General features: G+C 41.5%; 1 protein-coding gene across 5 annotated transcripts in view; it reads right to left on the bottom strand.

Annotated features, from left to right (window-relative positions):
- CCDC170 (coiled-coil domain containing 170) overlaps positions 1 to 17,487 on the bottom strand; it is a 102,305-nt gene that overhangs the window by 59,169 nt on the left and 25,649 nt on the right. For all 5 annotated transcript variants that reach the window (XM_086708136.1, XM_086708134.1, XM_086708133.1 and 2 more), the window contains exon 2: positions 977 to 1,105. In XM_086708136.1, coding sequence (XP_086564262.1) covers positions 977 to 1,105 — 129 coding nt within the window. The remainder of the gene's footprint in view (positions 1 to 976; positions 1,106 to 17,487) is intronic.

The raw sequence follows: 17,487 nt of genomic DNA, 5'->3' as shown, positions 1-17,487 counted from the left end.
TATGAATTCTGTGCCATCAAAATACTGAATGATGTCTGTGCCCTAACAGGATGTCAGGCCCCCCCATAAGAAAACTTTATGAATGCATGTACTGATTTGGAACCGGGAGTATACATGCATACAATTTTTCACACACATACAAGGTATCAAATCATCTCTCGGTGGGGTCCCAGCAGCCTAGTGAAAACACTAGTTATCTCCCAGGGAAGCCTAAGACTCCCTCAGGGCCACCAGGCTATGAACAGAATGGACCTAGAGAGACTCTCTCAAGAAACTCCATAATCGACCAGATTCAGCCAGGAGGGTAGATGGATCCCAATCATCATCCTAGAATCTCCCCAGCCAGTCAGAGCTACCACTATCCCAGGAATCCAGAATTCCATCCTAAGAGCTCCAGATTGCAAACAGTCCACATTAAAGGAACATATTCAGTAAGATGCCAAAAATGCCCCAAAGCCAAGGCAGCTTCAAGCAAAGCCATCAGGTGTCCCCAAGTCTCTCAAGGCTGTGAAGCCCCTCTGACATCCAGAATGCAGCCCATGTCACCTCGCTTTGCACCACGGCAAATGCATAACCTTGCAGGAATTCCCTACGAGGGGAGTAGGTGCACCATAACGGAATAAGTACAACCTTCGCCGAAAGTTGTAAAGCTGTATCCCCCCCTTCCTGTTTCTTAAAGTTTCTTTATTTATTTTGAGAGAGAGAGAGAGCATGCACAAGCAGGGGCATGGGGGCAGAGAGGGAAGGAGAGACAGAATCCTTAGCAGGCTCCACACTGTCAGCACAGAGCCTAACATGGGACTCGATCCCACAAACCATGAGATCATGACCTGAGCCAAAGTCAAGAGTCAGACGCTCTTGACTGAGCCACCCAAGCAGCCCATCCTAGCCTATTTCTAATCACCTCTACACTCTGCTTCACTCAATAAGAAACTAAAATGGTCCACTTCTGAGTCATGAAGATGCATAATCTTACCTCAGACTGAGCACATTCAAATTTGACCAAAGTTGCAGCAAGGTCACTTCGAGCACTTTCGGCCACATTCCGATAGTGGTGTAACTGCTCCCTAGTGACCGGGACTTCCAAGAGACGGTCGTAAATTTCCTGACAGGGTTCCCCCAAAAGACAAAATATAAAGGAGAGTTTTAAACAGTCTTTTCTGTGCAGCTGTAAAAAAACGAGATTAAACACAGAGCATTCTTTGTGGTCCAAACATCTCGAAAATGCTGCCCAGGGAAGTGTCTCATCCAGATCATTTCATTCTCAAAATTCCGAAGGAGGCGGGAGGCAGCCGAGGAATGAATGATGTGCTCCCCCAGGATGGCATTTAAGAACTGGCCTTTGCCGCTTTAGAAGGCTTCCTTCCACCCAAGTCAAATGCTATTTGACCTCTTTCCAGAACTGAGAGTCCACAAAGAACTGTCAGAAGAGACGCAATGTGACAAGGTCCACAGCAAAGAGGGAGTTTTCATTGTCCTTACGTTTCCAGGTAACAAAAATCATCAATTCATCTCATCTTTTGAATAAAGTGTGTCATATGTTTATCAAAGAGATCATGTGAGTTAAAAGTAAAAGACGGTCCCCTTCGTAATTATTCACGATTACCACTTATTCTCAACCTCAGAGCCTATCTCAAGGTCACGATGGTGACTCAGATGAATGCAGAACATCGGTGATCGCACGGCAGTGCCTGGGGAGTCTCTGTGGAGACTCAGCTCCGCTGATGGCTGCCAGTGCAGAAATGTGGATCCCAAAGTGGCCAAATTTTTTCCAATTTTTCAAGCAAGTCATATATCCAGACTTTTTGAAGTAAAAATTCCCAGTTTTTGCAACTTGGCAACTAATTTAAATGTTTAAAAAAGAAACACTGTGTGATCCAAATAAACACATCTGCAGAGCAGATTTGATGGGTTTGGCCTGTGGGTCATAGTCTGTAACCTCTGCTTCTGTTTCTGTCTTACTCAGAATTATTCCTGAGCTTGGATGGATACCTCTGCCCACCTCTGTGAAGTTTCCAGGGCCTGTGGTCTTTGTGAAAGACATACAGGAGAGCCATTCATTTTTGAAGAAATACGAAAGGGGTCACATAAAGGAGGGTTTCCTGGAATTATCTGAGAGGCCTCAGGGGACACACTAGTAAAACTGGCTTATGGCTGCCCAGCTACTGAACTGCCAAAGACTACTGTTTGGAAATATTCATGAATGCAAAAGTCATCTCAAAGCCCTTCACTGTGTAACAAGCGTTGTCATGACTAGTGTGTTTCGATCCACAAAATGCCAAACAAAACCTCCAGTGCACTTAGTAACAGCCAGTGTTTGCCAATCACAACATATCCAAGAAGATGGTAGGTATGTACTTCTGGGGAGAAAGCATAAAATGTTTAACTAGATCTAATAAGAGAACCACATCCTGTTCAGCCTCACTTAATATTCAGAAGTAACTTACCCACAGCAATAACCACCACAGCAGTATTTTCTAAAATAGGCCACATGAGGACCTTTGGTCCCTTATGAGTGGTTTGAACCAGGATATGTACAGCACACGGTTTTATAAAATTCATTAGGAAAATAAGTTCTTCGATAGCTATGATTCTTTCTTTCAATGACTAACATCCTTTTTCAGTAAATGATGTAATCATTCCATAATGTCCTTCTTATGAAGGACATACCTCCTTCTTACCTCCTTCTTATGTCATACCTCCTTCTTATGAACACATAGTGTCCACTGGACAGAATATTAAAAGGCACGCAAGACCATTTTAGGTATGGCCCTTCATTTTAGGAGGTTACCCTCTAACGCAGAACACTATCAAAAAGCATTTACATCTTCAAATGTGCACGGGTGAAAGAAACAACCCATTAAGATCTCATTACCTCTGATACTGGAACGGGACCCACATCAGGCAGACTCCTGATTATTGAGTTTAGAAGACAATTGTTGGGTTTAAACCACCCTTTAAATCAAGCAGACTGGAGATTATTCACCAACACATATTTACTGAAAACTTACTCAAGGTCAGGCACTGAGCTTACAGCCTACTAAGAAAAAAGAGCATTTATCAGACATCCTTAATAATGATTATATAATTACAAACTGAAATACAAGCAAGGAAAGAAAGAAGCAGAAAACAAAGGAAACTGACATATGATCAGAGAAGAGGGAAGGAAAGATTTCCCTAAAGAAGTGATGATTGAGTAGGCATTAAATAGGCAAGAGGGGGCGCCTGGGTGACTCGGTTAAGCGCCAATTCTTGATATCAGCTCAGGTCATGATCTAAGGGTCATGAGATCGAGCCCTGAGTGGGGCTCCACACTGGGCACGGAGCCTGCTTAAGATTCTCTCTCTCTCCTTCTCCCTCTGTCCTTCTCCCTCACACAATGTGTGCTCTCAATACATTAAAGAAAGAAAGAAATAGCAGGAGGTACGGAAGCAGGTGCAACACACATCATTCAAATAGCCAGAAGTCTCAGCAAAGGTCCTGTGGCAGGATCGTGCTCTGTGTGGTCCACGATTTGAGCAAAGGCAGTGAGGCTGCAGGACAAGAGCAACTTAAGAACAGTGCCTTGACAGGCAGCTCTGAGCTCATTCACATATGTTAGTGCCACATCGGCACTATTCTTTTTCAGAATATTCCTGGCTACTCTAACTTATGCCTTCTGCCGTGTGAAATTTAGAATCAGCTTATCAAATTCCCAAAAATCCTGTTGGCATTTTTATTGGGATCGAGTTAATTTTACAAATAAGGAGTACTGACAACTTTTAAATATGGAGTCTTCCAACAGAAGTCCTTTTTTTTCCCATTTGTTCGGGAATTCTTTTATGTCTTAGTAGCTGTGATGATTAATTTTATATGTCAGCTTGACTGGGCCACAGGGCTTCCAGATACTTGGTTCAATATATTCTGGTCATGTCTGTGAGAGTGTTCCTGGTGAGGTTAGCATTTGAATCGGTGGAAGACTAAAGCGGATTGCCCTCCCCAGCGCGGGTGGGTCTCATCCAATCCTCTGAAGGCCTGAATAGAACAAAGAGGCTGAGTAAGGATTCTCTGTCAGACTGTCTTCAAGCTGGGACATCGGTCTTCCCCTACCTTTGGACTGAGACTCAGATAGGGGCTTACTCCAGCTCCCCTGGATCTCCGGCATGCTGACTGCAGATCTTGAGATATCTCAGCCTCCATGATGCACAAACCAATCCCTTATCATAAATCTTCATGTATATATTCTCTCTCTCTCTCTCCCCCTGGACAGAAAACCCTGGAGAACCCACCTGAGCCCTAGAAACACCTCTGTGCTAAGAAGGCTCTGAAGTGTACCACAGAAAGCCATTCCTTCAAGACGCTCTGAGAGAGCTGGACCGAGAAGAAATGAATGGCAGTGGCATGAGAGGACGACAGGGACATGGAGAGACCATGCAAAAGCTGAAAGAAGAATACGTGAATGTATTTCTTTATGACTAAGCTCTTCCCTCTTAGCCCTGAAGTCACCCTATATAGATCCTTATGCAGTGTTCATAGCCGTCTCCTAGATACCTCCTGTTTGGTTTGGAATACTTCGTTCATCTGAGTCAAGAGCTTGGTTGTTGTCATGGCTCTTTATTTTCTGGGTTTGTGATGGTTTTCTACTTTATTACACTGTGCTCAGAGCACATCGATTGCATTCTGGGCTGATGCTCACTGGCGTACCCCAGTGTGGTGGACCAGCGTCCACTCTGGATTGGGTCTATTCGGACTGGAAAGTGCTTTGGTATATGAGCCATTAACTGTTTTCCCCCCATCATCCTTGTCTATGTTATTTCTACTTCAGGGAATTTATTGAGGTTTTGTGAATGCTCAATTTTATGAATGTCTTATGGGCACTTGAAAAGAGGGTGCCTTTTCTATCTTTGGGGCTTGGAGCTCAATATCTATCAATTAGATAGATCTACCTTGCTCGTTATTTTCATTGGGCACTCCTAGCCCAGCCTCACTTCTTTTTTTATTTTTTTTATTTTTTAAAATTTACATCAAATTAGTTAGCATCTAGTGCAACAATGATTTCAGGAGATTCCTTAGTGCCCCTAACCCATTTAGCCCATCCCCCCTCCCACAACCCCTCCAGTAACCCTCAGTTTGTTCTCCATATTTATGAGTCTCTTCTGCTTTGTCCCCCTCCCTGTGTTTATATTATTTTTATTTCCCTTCCCTTATGTTCATCTGTCTTGTCTCTTAAAGTCCTCATATGAGTGAAGTCATATGATTTTTGTCTTTCTCTAATTTCACTTAGCATAATACCCTCCAGTTCCATCCACGTAGTTGCAAATGACAAGACTTCATTCTTTTTGATTGCAGAGTAATACTCCATTGTATATCTATACCACATCCTCTTTATCCATTCATCCATCGATGGACATTTGGGCTCTTCCCATACTTTGGCTGTTGCTGATAGTGCTGCTATAAACATGCGGGTGCATGTGTCCCTTCGAAACAGCACACCTGTATCCCGTGGATAAATGCCTAGCAATGCAACTGCTGGGTCGTAGGGTAGTTCTGTTTTTAGGTTTTTGAGCCTAGCCTCATTTCTATCCTTTACTCTATCATGAGCTGAGTCCAACCTCCCTTTACTACCGTAATTCTCTATTACCTTGTAGCTCTTGTTCTCTTGCCTCAGGAACACTGGTGCTGAGTTGGCGCAAAGATTCAGAATGTGATCTTCATTGCAAATTGTACCATACAGCATCGTAACAGGCCATTACACATTTCACTTACTCCTTTCTTGCTCCGAATCCAGCCTTTTCTGATAATGACACCGTGATCCCTGATTTCTTTTTGTTTGCATTTGCCTACATACACCTTTGTTCCCCATTTTTGTTTTCAACCTTTCTGGATCACTTCGTTTGAGATGTCTCATATGTAATGAGGTTAGTTTTGGCTTTGTGATCGATCCTAACATTCTTTTTCCCCAGCCTGGATGACTCTACTTTACATGTGTTAACGTGACAGATAAGTTTGGTCTTAGTTCTGCCGCATTCTTTTATGTTATGCTTCTTGTTTTTATCACGCTTTCAAAATCCTTCACCACAAATCTATTTGCTTTGCTTTGTTTTGTCTGATAACCGGGAAGGTTTGTACCTTTGTTCTAGTTTTGAATTTATAACTTTAAATAATACCTTTAACATCAGCTAATTCATGATAACAGCATATCTTCTCTTCTGTGCCCCTCTCGTCCCTCCCTCACAACTTCTAATTTTTTATTTTTATTTTTTTGAGAGAGAGAGAGCACACAAGCTAGGGGAGGAGGAAAGGAAGACGGAGCGAGAGAATCCCAAGCAGGTTCCACAGTGAGCAGGGAGCCCAACACAGGGCCCATGGCGGGGCTCCATCCATGACCCTGGGATCATGACCTCAGCTGACATCAAGAGTCAGATCTCCTCTCCTTGTTTGCTGCATCTTTCTTGAAGTCCTGAATCTCTGCTTTCTGAACATGTTTCCGGTACGTGTTGGCTTTACTCGATTGTTCTATGCATGATGAATGTTACGTCACGTCTCTTCCCATCACAGCAATAGTCTTCTGGTAGGTATTCTTCATCTATCATATCTGGGGAGCAGGAATCTTGTCATATGTTTCTTAACATATTTTTTAATGTTTGTTTATTTATTTTGAGAGAGAGAGAGCGCGTGTGAGGGAGCAGAAAAGGGGCAGAGAGGGAGGGAGAGAGAATCCCAAGCAGTCTCCACCCTCAGCATGGAGCCTGATGTGGGGCTCTGTCTCTCAAACCTTGAGATCACAACTTGAGCCAAACCAAGAGAGCGGAGGCTTCACTGACTGAGCCACCCAGGCGCCCAGGGATGTTGCTCTATCTTTAAATAACTCCTGTGTTGTTTCCTTTTCGATTGCTCATTAGAAGGTGAGTGCTTGCTGGGCCGCCTGTGGAAGAGGTCTGTGTGCATACAGGGATGGGAATGTAGTGTCACGTTCTAGACAATAAGGAGTTTCCCTACGACACAGGATTTGTGTATAACTGCATTAGACCCATCTTTCATTCCAGCCCGCGCACAGAGGCAACCAGAGGGCTTATCACTATGCAGACTCTCCGTGCGCCCCCTGCTCTGCAGCTGCCTACAAATCTGGCTCCTGGCGTGATTTGTATTTGGCCCTCCTGCTCCTACTTTTTGGAAACCGAGCAGGTGCAGAGAAGCTCCAGCGGCCGGTCCACACACCTCCATCCTCTCTTGCAAACAAGAGATTTCCACTTGACTCCTCGGAGTCAGCCACTCACCTTGGCAAAATAGGCTTTCCCAGCTCTTCCTTCCCCCTGCAGCCATGCTCCCAGTGCTCCACCCCCCCCCCCCGCCCCTCCCCTCAACCCCTGCTGCTTTGGAAAGGCCTGCCGCCTACTTCATGTTACAAGATTCCAGCCATCTCCTGGATGTACCAAAAGTGGAACTTGTTTCTCACTTTCTTTGTCACTTGTGGCTAATTTCCAGGAATAGAAGGGAGAAATGCTATCTGCATGCCACCACTTTTAAACTAGAAGTACCTACCTAGACAGGTTTTTTTTTTGTTTGTTTGTTTGTTTCGTTTTTTTTTAACTAAATGGTCTTAGAGGCATTAGGAAAAAAATGCCCTGTTAAAAATTCTCATTTTGAAAAAAAAAATCTAATTAAAACAATGTGATATCCAACAGGAAATCAACAGAAAGATCCATAGAAACACCAGGAACAGTCTTTAGTCTCTGTGCTCAGAAGAATTTAGGGTATGAAAAAAAGAGGCATTATAAATAGTGGGGGGCGGGGAGGGTGGAAATATTGGTTAATAAATAGTGAAGCTAGGGGCGCCTGGGTGGCTCAGTAGGTTAAGTGTCCAACTCTTAATCTCAGCTCAGTTCTTGACCTCAGGGTCGTGAGTTCAAACCCTATGTTGGGCTCTGCATCCAGTGTGAAGCAGGAAAGAAAGAGAAAGAAAGAAAGAAAGAGAGAAAGAGAGAGAGAGAGAGAGAGAGAAAGAAAGAAAGAAAGAAAGAAAGAAAGAAAGAAAGAAAGAAAGAAAGAAAGAAAGAAAGAAAGGCAGGCACCTAGGTGAGGGTTAAGCATCTGACTTCGGCCCAGGTCATGATCTCACAGTTCGTGAGTTCAAGCCCCACATCAGGCTCTGTGCCGGTCATGTACAAAAACCTAGAGGTATATAGATCACTAACATCAGGCTAAAAGAACTTGTTTCATGTATATCAAACAAAGGATTAAAACCTAGAATATTTTGAACACCTACAAATTAATAAGAAAATCACAATAAAAATGAGTATGTATATAAATCGAGAATTCTCATTAAGAGAAATACAAATGGCCAAAAAATACATGAAAAGATGCTCCAACATCCATAACAATCAGGGAAATAAGACTTAAAACAAAGGCGTACCATTTTTGGTATATCGGTTTGGAAAAAATAAAAGGTTTGATAATGTCAAGTGTTAGCAAAATGTGAGGAAAGGGTTATCTTCATATGTAGCTGCCAGGAATACGAAACGGTTAAACCCTTTTGATAGTCTCACTAGTTTCACTGTATTAAAATCAATGTATTACATCTATTAAAGGCAAATACCATCAGGCCCAGCAGCTCTATTCTCTCCACAGGAAAAATGCTCATACATGTACATAAAAATATGTATAAGGATATTCATTATACCATTATTTGTGATAGAAAAAAGGGAAGGGAGGAGGGCTGAAACCATATAAATTCCCATTGACAGGGCAATCACTAAAACAAGGCATTTCCAGGGGCACCTGGGTGGCTCAGTCAATTGAGTGTCCAACTTCAGCCCAGTTCATGATCTCACGGTCCATGAGTTCAAGCCCCGTGTCAGGCTCTGTGTTGACAGCTCAGAGCCTGGAGCCTGCTTCAGATTCTGTGTCTCCCTCTCTCTCTCTGCCCCTCCCCTACTCGTTCTCTCTCTCTCTCTCTCAAAAATAAATAAAGATTTACAACATTTATTAAAAAAAAAAACAAGGCATTTACATATGGTGCAACACACAGTATGAGCTATGTATGTTTGAACGTAATATTATCTCTAAGATATATTGTTGAATAAAAAAATAAGAGAGTGTAGATCCATGGCTTGATACTCTTTTTCATAAAACATATAAAGGGGGGAATATACTATGTATTTTCTATAAATATATTTACAGGGAAAAAAAAGAAAGTGGTCTGAGAGCATACACATCACCTCAATAACAATACAGTACTTACCTCTGGAGGTAACACAAGAATTAGAGCTGGGGGTGAAGAGAACGCAATGGTTTGTTTTTTTCAAGACGGGTGTATTTATGCACTCTTTGCACAATTAAATATAATTTAAAGAAAAGAAAAATACTGGAAGGAAAATGTTAACTGTAGTTATCTTTTAGTTATAGAACTAGCTGTTATTTTCCTTATTCTATATTTCCATATTATCCAAATCCTTGACGATGACCACATATTACTTTCATAATCAGAATAAATGTCTCCCCCTTAAATTAAGAAAAAAAAAGGGGCAAGGACAAGGACAGACAAAAATCACCAACCCTACTCAAGTGTCTTTATGAGGAATGTGAGGACAGAGAAGCCACTCTAGACAGCACAGACGACTCAACCCATGTGACAGCAGACACTTCAGGGGTTTGCTCTCTTAATTAAGCCTTTGTGTAATAAGCAAAATTTTGTGAAAATTCTTCAACTTCTTCTATAAGTATGAAATAATCTTCACTTTCAAAAAACTAATTTTACCCTATTCAAAATGGCAAGATTAAAAATTCACCCATTTGTCCTCACATGAGGACAATCTAAGTTATTAGGTATCTCTCAGCTAACCCAGAAAGCAATTTTATATTAATTTTAGAAAGCCGACTACATATTATTTGATGCTACTACCGATATTATTATGATAATGATCGAAATTGCCTCACAGGGTGGCTCACAGTCTTTTCAGAAAAAAGGGTGGTTTCAAAGCTCAATGGCATAGAGAAGAGATAAGCTTATTCATAATTTAGTACCCAATGTGCCCAATTATCTGACCTGGGGACAGTGTCTTGGGCCAGTCTTGCTACTATGATATTTAGTTGTCTTATTATCCCACGGACAAAAAAATGAGAAGAAAATCACTGCCTACCTCTGACACACAAAAGCTCCTAATCCATTCCTATCTCCCTCTCCCATAACCAATCTTTCCTTTTTTTCCCAGCATTATTCCACGCTCTAGCGCACAAGTGTGTGACTGAGGCTCTCCCAGTATGGGATGCTTCCAGCAGACTCTCTCTGTCTCTCTCTCTCTCTGTGTCTCTCTCTCCCCACTCTTCAAGCTTCCAGTGCTGTCCCAGTAAGCAATCCCTTCTAAGACCCTTTCCCCTACTCTCCAACTTCTTTTCACCAAGTGGTTTCTTCCCTAATTTACAGTGCATAAATTAAGTTTTGCGAATTGCATTCCTCCAGCATAATCAATGCTCCAGTCAATTTTTGACCACTCGTCAGTTCTTCTCCCTAATTTGAGGGACTTTCCTGGTCCTCCTGCTTTTCTTTCTCTGCATATGTGGATTTGGTCTCTGGGTCTCACTGGTGCCTGCAGGGCATAGTGTGAGGGGTGTGGAATCCAGGAAACAAATCTGAGTATCTGCATCTTAGCAGTTGTGGGAAAAGTTTTAGCGAAGACATTTCTACACAAAATCAAGTTTTGTGGAAAAGCTGATTATTTTTACATTATTTTCCAATCTTCTGCCTCTCGGATGTCACTCTTATTCATTAATTCAACTTCTGGGGAGCATGGCAGAGTAGGAGGACCCTACACTCACCTCATCCCATGAATACAATTAGTAACAGTCACATCAGTGTAAATAACCCAGAAAATCACCCAAAGACTAATCGAACAGATTCTCCACAGTTAACTGCAGGGAAGAGGTCACATGGAAGAGGACAGGAAGCACAGAAATCAGGAGCAAAGAGACCTGCAGGACTGTCCCCAGAAGGAAGGGATACCATAGGTGCAGAGAGGGGGGAGAAACAGACTCTCACATGAGGGAGCCTACATGGGGAAGACGAATCCCCGTAACATTTGGCTTTGAAAACCAGAGGGGCCAAATTTCACAATTCCTTACAATCAATGGGGTTTAAAACCTGCAACTTTAAAAACCCGGAACTTTAAAAATCAGCAGGCTGTAGGAGAGCCAGGAGCACAAAAGGAAACTGAGTCCCTGCCCTTAAAGAGACAGACAGCACAACAAGTAACCCCTGCGGAGATACAGCATGGAAGCAGGAATTTAAAAAACACCTGGGGTATATGGAAGGGAGATTTGTTTCCTAGTCTCAGAGTATGTGCTAGTGGGGCAGGAATCACTGGGCGACTTCTCTAGGAACCAAGGAAGTGCTGTTACCATTTTCCTCCCCCACGCCTCACCATAAGCACAGGAACACCTGCAGAAACCATCCCTGGGCCAACACTCTAGCTACCTAATCTGCTAAAGGTGTGCCCTGCCCACACGTTTTCCCGCAGATCCAGGCCTGCCTCGGTCCTGGGGCCTGCAGGTCCCCTCCCACAGATGCCCAGTGTAAGCCTTGCTAACACCACACATCCAGCCACTGCAGGCTTCTGCGAACCCACCTCCTCCAACCCAGTCTGCCTCGGCCCTAGCAGCTGGTGCAGACCTTGCCAGTAGTGCGCACCCTGCCTCCACATTCTCCTGAGGTTCAGTGCTACTGCACCTCTGATAAATGCCTGGTATGACAACTTAAGCTCAATGTGACTTCAGACTGGCCAACTAACACCACAAAAACCACACACTGCCCGCCACAATAGGCAAAAAGAGCCATTACAGATGACTGGTCTAAAAGCAAAAGGGGCTCAGCCACAACAGAAGGGCATACACAGCACACATAGGAGACACCCCTATTAGCGCCAGGTTCTGGTAAACAGGGGAAATTGCACCACAGGGCACTACAGGACTGCTTCTTCATAAGGCCACCACTTTTTTTTTTTTTTTTTAATTTTTTTTTTTCAACGTTTATTTATTTTTGGGACAGAGAGAGACAGAGCATGAACGGGGAAGGGGCAGAGAGAGAGGGAGACATAGAATCGGAAACAGGCTCCAGGCTCTGAGCCATCAGCCCAGAGCCTGACGCGGGGCTCGAACTCCCGGACCGCGAGATCGTGACCTGGCTGAAGTCGGACGCTTAACCGACTGCGCCACCCAGGCGCCCTAAGGCCACCACTTTTAAGAGCAGGAGATGTAGCTGACTTTCCTAACACATAGAAACAGACACAGAGAGTTAGACAAAATGAGGTGGCAGAGGAATATGTTCCAAATGACAGAACAGGACAAGATCACAGAGACCTAAACAAAACACAGATAAGATATATGCCTGATAAAGAATTTAAAGTAATGGTCACAAAGATACTAGCACTGGACTTGAAAGAAGAGTGAAGGATCTCAATGAGACCCTTCACAAAGAGACTGAAAACATAAAAAAGAACCAGTCAGAGATGAAGAACTCAATAACAGAAATTAAAAGCACACTGCATGGAATAAATAGTAGACTAGAGGAAGGAGAACTATCAGTGACCTGGAAGACAGAGTAATGGAAAGTAAACAAGCTGAACAGAAGAGAGAAAAAAATAATAATAATAAATGAAAATAGAGGCACCTGGGTGGCTTAGTTAGTTGAGTGTCTGACTCAATTTCGGCTCAGGTCATAATCCTATGGTTGTGGAACTGAGCCCCTCCTCAAGCTCCACACTGAGCATGGAGCCAGCTTGGGATTCTCCCCGCTCCCCCCACCACCACCACTCGCCCTCTGCCCTTCCCTGTTCACATTCACATTGTCACTCTCTCAAAAATATATACGTGTGTGTATATATATATATTCTTAAAAACATGAAAATAGTCTTAGGGAACTCAGTGACACCATCAAGCATAATAACGTTCACATTACAGGGATCCCACAAGGAGAAGAGCGAGAAAAGGGGGCAGAAAATTTATTTGAAGAAATAATAGTTAAAAATTTCCCAAATCTGGGGAAGGAAACAGAAATCCAGATCTAGGAGGCACAAAGAACCCCCAACAATATCAACCAAAAGAAGTCCTCACCAAGACACATAGTAATTAAAATGGCAAAAAGTAGTGATAAGAGAGATTTTTAAAAGCAGCAAGAGAAAAGAAAACAGTTACATACAAGGGAAACACCATAAGGCTATTAGCTGATTTTTCAGCAGAGAATTTGCAGGCCAGAAGGAAATGGCATGATATATTCAAAGTGCTGAAAGAAAAAAACCTGCAGCCAAGCATACTCTATCCAGCAAGGCCATCATTCAGAATAGGAGAGACAAAGAGTTCCCAGACAAACAAAAGTTAAAGGAGTTCATGATCACTAACCAGCCCTACAAGAAATGTTAAAGGGTACTCTTTGAGTAGAAGGAGGAGTAAGAAAAGTAGGAAACACAAAAGCTGTAAAAATAAGATGTGAAGTATGACACCCTATACCTAAAATGTGGGGGGATAGGAGTGAAGAATGAGTTCAAACTTAAGCGACCATGAACTTAACTGCTATATGCATGTTATATATAAACCTAATGGTAACCACAAACCAAAAACCAATAATAGATATGCAAAAAATGAAGAGAAAGGAATCCAAGAAAGCCAGAAAACCATGAGAGAAGAGAGCAAGAGAAGAAAGGAACAAAGAAGGACTACAAAACCACCATAAAACAAGTAACAAAATGGCAATAAGTACCTACTTATCAATAATTACTTTGAATGTAAATGGACTAAACATTCCAGTCAAAGAATATAAGGTGACAGAATGGATTAAAGAAAAGCAAGACCCATCGATATGCTGCCTATAAGAGATTCAGTTCAGACCTAAAGACAATGGAGACTGAAAGTGAAACAACAAAAAACATTTACCATGCAAATGGCAGTGAAAAGAAAGCCAGGAGAGCAATAATGACATCAGACAAAACAGACTTTAAAACAAAGACTGTAACAAGAGACAAAAGAAGGACATTGTATAATCATAAAGAGAACAATGCAACAAGAATATATAACAATTGTGAAAATTTATACACCCAACATGGAAGCACCCAAGTACATAAAGGAGCTAATAACAAACATAAAGGAACTAATAGATAGTAATATAATAATAGTAGGAGACTTTAACACCCCACTCCCATCAATGAATAGATCATCCAAACAGAAAACCAACAAAGAAACGGTGGCTTTAAATGACACTGGACCAGATGGATCTAATATATTCATAACATTCTACCCTAAAAGAGCAGAGTAAATACACATTCTTTTCAAGAGCACATGGAACATTCTCCAGAATAGATCACGTATTAGGCCACAAAACAAGCCTCAGCAAATTCAAGAAGATCAAGGTCACCATTCATCTTTTCTAACCACAAGGCTAGGAAACTAGAAATCAACCAAAAGAAAAAATCTGGAAAGAGCACAAATACATGGAGGTTAAATATCATGCTGCTGACACTGAGGAGGGCACTTGCTGGGATGAGCACTGGGTGTCGTATGTAAGCGATGAACCACGGGAATCTGCCCCAAAAACCAACAGCACACTTTACACACAGCATGTTAGCCAGTTTGGCAATAAATTATATTTTAAAAATAATAATAAAATAAAATAAAAATGCAAGAAAAAAATATCACATACTAAACAATCAGTGGGTCAACCAAGAAATCAAAGAGGAAATCAAAAAAATATGTCAAGACAAATGAAGATGAACAACAGTTGAAAATCTTTGGGTTGTGGTAAAAGCTGTTTCAGGAGGGAAGTTTATATACGTCGTTCTCTCACTTTTTTTTTTTTTTTAGTGTATTTATCTGGTTTTGGTATCAGGTAATGCTGGCCTCACAGAATGAATGTGGAAGCTTTCCTTCCTCTTCTTCAACAAGATAAATCTCAAATGAACAATCTAATCTTACACTTAAAAGAGCTAGAAAAAGAACAAACAAAATGACTAGACGGAAGGAAACAGATCAGAGCAGAAATAAACGAAATAGAAACTAAAAAAAACAGGGGCGCCTGGGTGGCGCAGTCGGTTAAGCGTCCGACTTCAGCCAGGTCACGATCTCGCGGTCTGGGAGTTCGAGCCCCGCGTCAGGCTCTGGGCTGATGGCTCGGAGCCTGGAGCCTGTTTCCGATTCTGTGTCTCCCTCTCTCTCTGCCCCTCCCCCGTTCATGCTCTGTCTCTCTCTGTCCCAAAAATAAATAAACGTTGAAAAAAAATTTAAAAAAAAAAAAAGAAACTAAAAAAAAACAAACAAAACATTCAATGAAACTGGGTGCTGGTTCTTTGAAAAGATCAACAAAATTGATAAACCTTTAGCCAGACTCATCCAAAAAAAGAGAGGGAGAGAGAGAGGACTCAAACAAAATCAGGAATGAAAGAGGAGAAATAACAACCAACACCACAGAAATACAAATGATTACAAGAGAATATTATGAAAATTATATGCCAACAAATTGGACAGCCTAGAAGAAGTGGATAAATTCTTAAAAACATATAACCTCCCAAAATGGAATCAAGAAGAAATAAAAAATTTGAACAGACCAGTTACCAGCAATGAAATTGAATCAGCAATCAACAAACTCCCAACAAACCAAAGTCCAGGACCAGATGGCTTCATAGGCATATTCTGCCAAACATTTAAAGAAATGTTAATACCTATCCTTCTCAAAATATTCCAAAAAAACAGAAGAGGAAAAGAAAGTTTCCACATTCATTCTGTGAGGCCAGCATTACCCAGATACCAAAACCAGATAAATTACCAAACTGAATCCAACAATACATTAAAAAATCACTCACTACAATCAAGTGGGATTTATTCTTAGGGTGTAAGGGTGGTTCAATATTTGCAAAGAGAATGAAAAAACTAATTTGAAAAGATATACACATCCCTGTGTTTATTGCAGAATCATTTACAAGAGGCAAGATATGGAAGCAGCCTAAATGTCCACCAATAGATGAATGGATAAAGAAGATTTGGGTGTGTGTGTGTGTGTGTGTGTGTGTGTGTGTGTGTGTGTGTGTGTGTGTGTGTGTGTGTGAGAGAGAGAGAGAGAGAGAGAGAGAGAGATGGAATGTTATTCAGCCATAAAAAATAGTGAGATTTTTGCCATTTTCAACAACACAGATGGACCTAGAGGGTATAATGCTAAGTGAAATAAGTCAGACAGAGACAGACAAATACCATATGATTTCACTTCGAAGTGGAATTTAAAAAACAAAACAAACACCTGAACAACCAAAACACCAAACAGACTTTTAAATGCAGAGAACAAACGGATGGCTGCCAGAGGGCAGCTAGGAAGGGGGATGGATGAAATAGGTAAAAGGAATTAAGAAGTACAAAGTTACAGTTATAAAATAAATAAGTCACAGAGATGAAAGGTACAGCCTAAGGAAAATAGTCAATAATATTATAACAACATTGCATGTGATAGAAGGTGACACCACTTACTGTGGTGAGCACTGAGAATTGTCAAATAATTATGCTGTACACCTGCAACTATTCTAACATTATGTGTCAACTACACCTTAATAATAAATTTTTTTAAGGACACGGTATATATGTATAGGAACAGTACTATAAAGAAATGTACCAAAATAGATCAGTATGGTTTCTTTTTCATAATAAAAATTTTTAATTGATTGCACAGACAATTATTAAACACACTAGATAAAACAAGATGAGAATGAGGGCAGGAGTAGTAATTGGAATAAAAATTTCTGCCTTGGTGTCACACGAAAGCTTCACAGAAAAGCTAATTCCAACTCTTGTCATGTGAAGAAGGAGCCTGGGAAGGAGGTGGAAGGCACCAGGAGCATGAAACAGTTATGCTTCAAGATACATGGCTAGTTTAGACAAATCTAATTTTTCCATGTGACTGAAGTTTTGTCTAGATATTAGACACTGGTGAAGTGATTTGGCTGACTTAAGGAGTCTGTTTATTCCTCACCTTATCTAAGTGAATAGCTTTTGCACAGCGGGAGGGACCTGATCAGGTCTGCATGTCACTGTGTCTCCTTTGTGGCATTGAAAAGGTTAGATCAGTACAAAGGGAGATAGGAGAAAGGGAGATCAGCCAGGAGGCGACTGCATCCGCCTACATTTATTTTCAGATGAAGCTTTGGCAACTCCATTTTGAAGCCTAATGTTGAAATGTCTTACAATTATTACATACATTACATATATGACATTTGAGGGCTTGGTAAGCTGGAGTTAGATAGAGGAGCCCTCTACCCTAAAGTAATAGGACATTCTTCACTAGTCTCAGCAGGAGGTTGGATCCAGATGATGAGGAATGTAGTCTTAATACCCAGATAAGAAGTTCAGAAATACGTTTCTGATATTAACTAAATTAATGTTGTCAAATGGCATTCAGAGGCTCAGCTGAAGAATGTGCATTCATGCTATGCTCTACTTGAAAATAATCCTTGACAAGCCAGAACCTCAGACAGGTGTCTAACTTGG

This window comes from Puma concolor, chromosome B2 (genome assembly GCF_028749965.1).
Source record: "Puma concolor isolate L17-30 chromosome B2, mPumCon1.1.hap2, whole genome shotgun sequence".
Lineage (NCBI taxonomy): Eukaryota > Metazoa > Chordata > Mammalia > Carnivora > Felidae > Puma > Puma concolor.
This window is presented reverse-complemented; position numbering and strand designations above follow the sequence as displayed.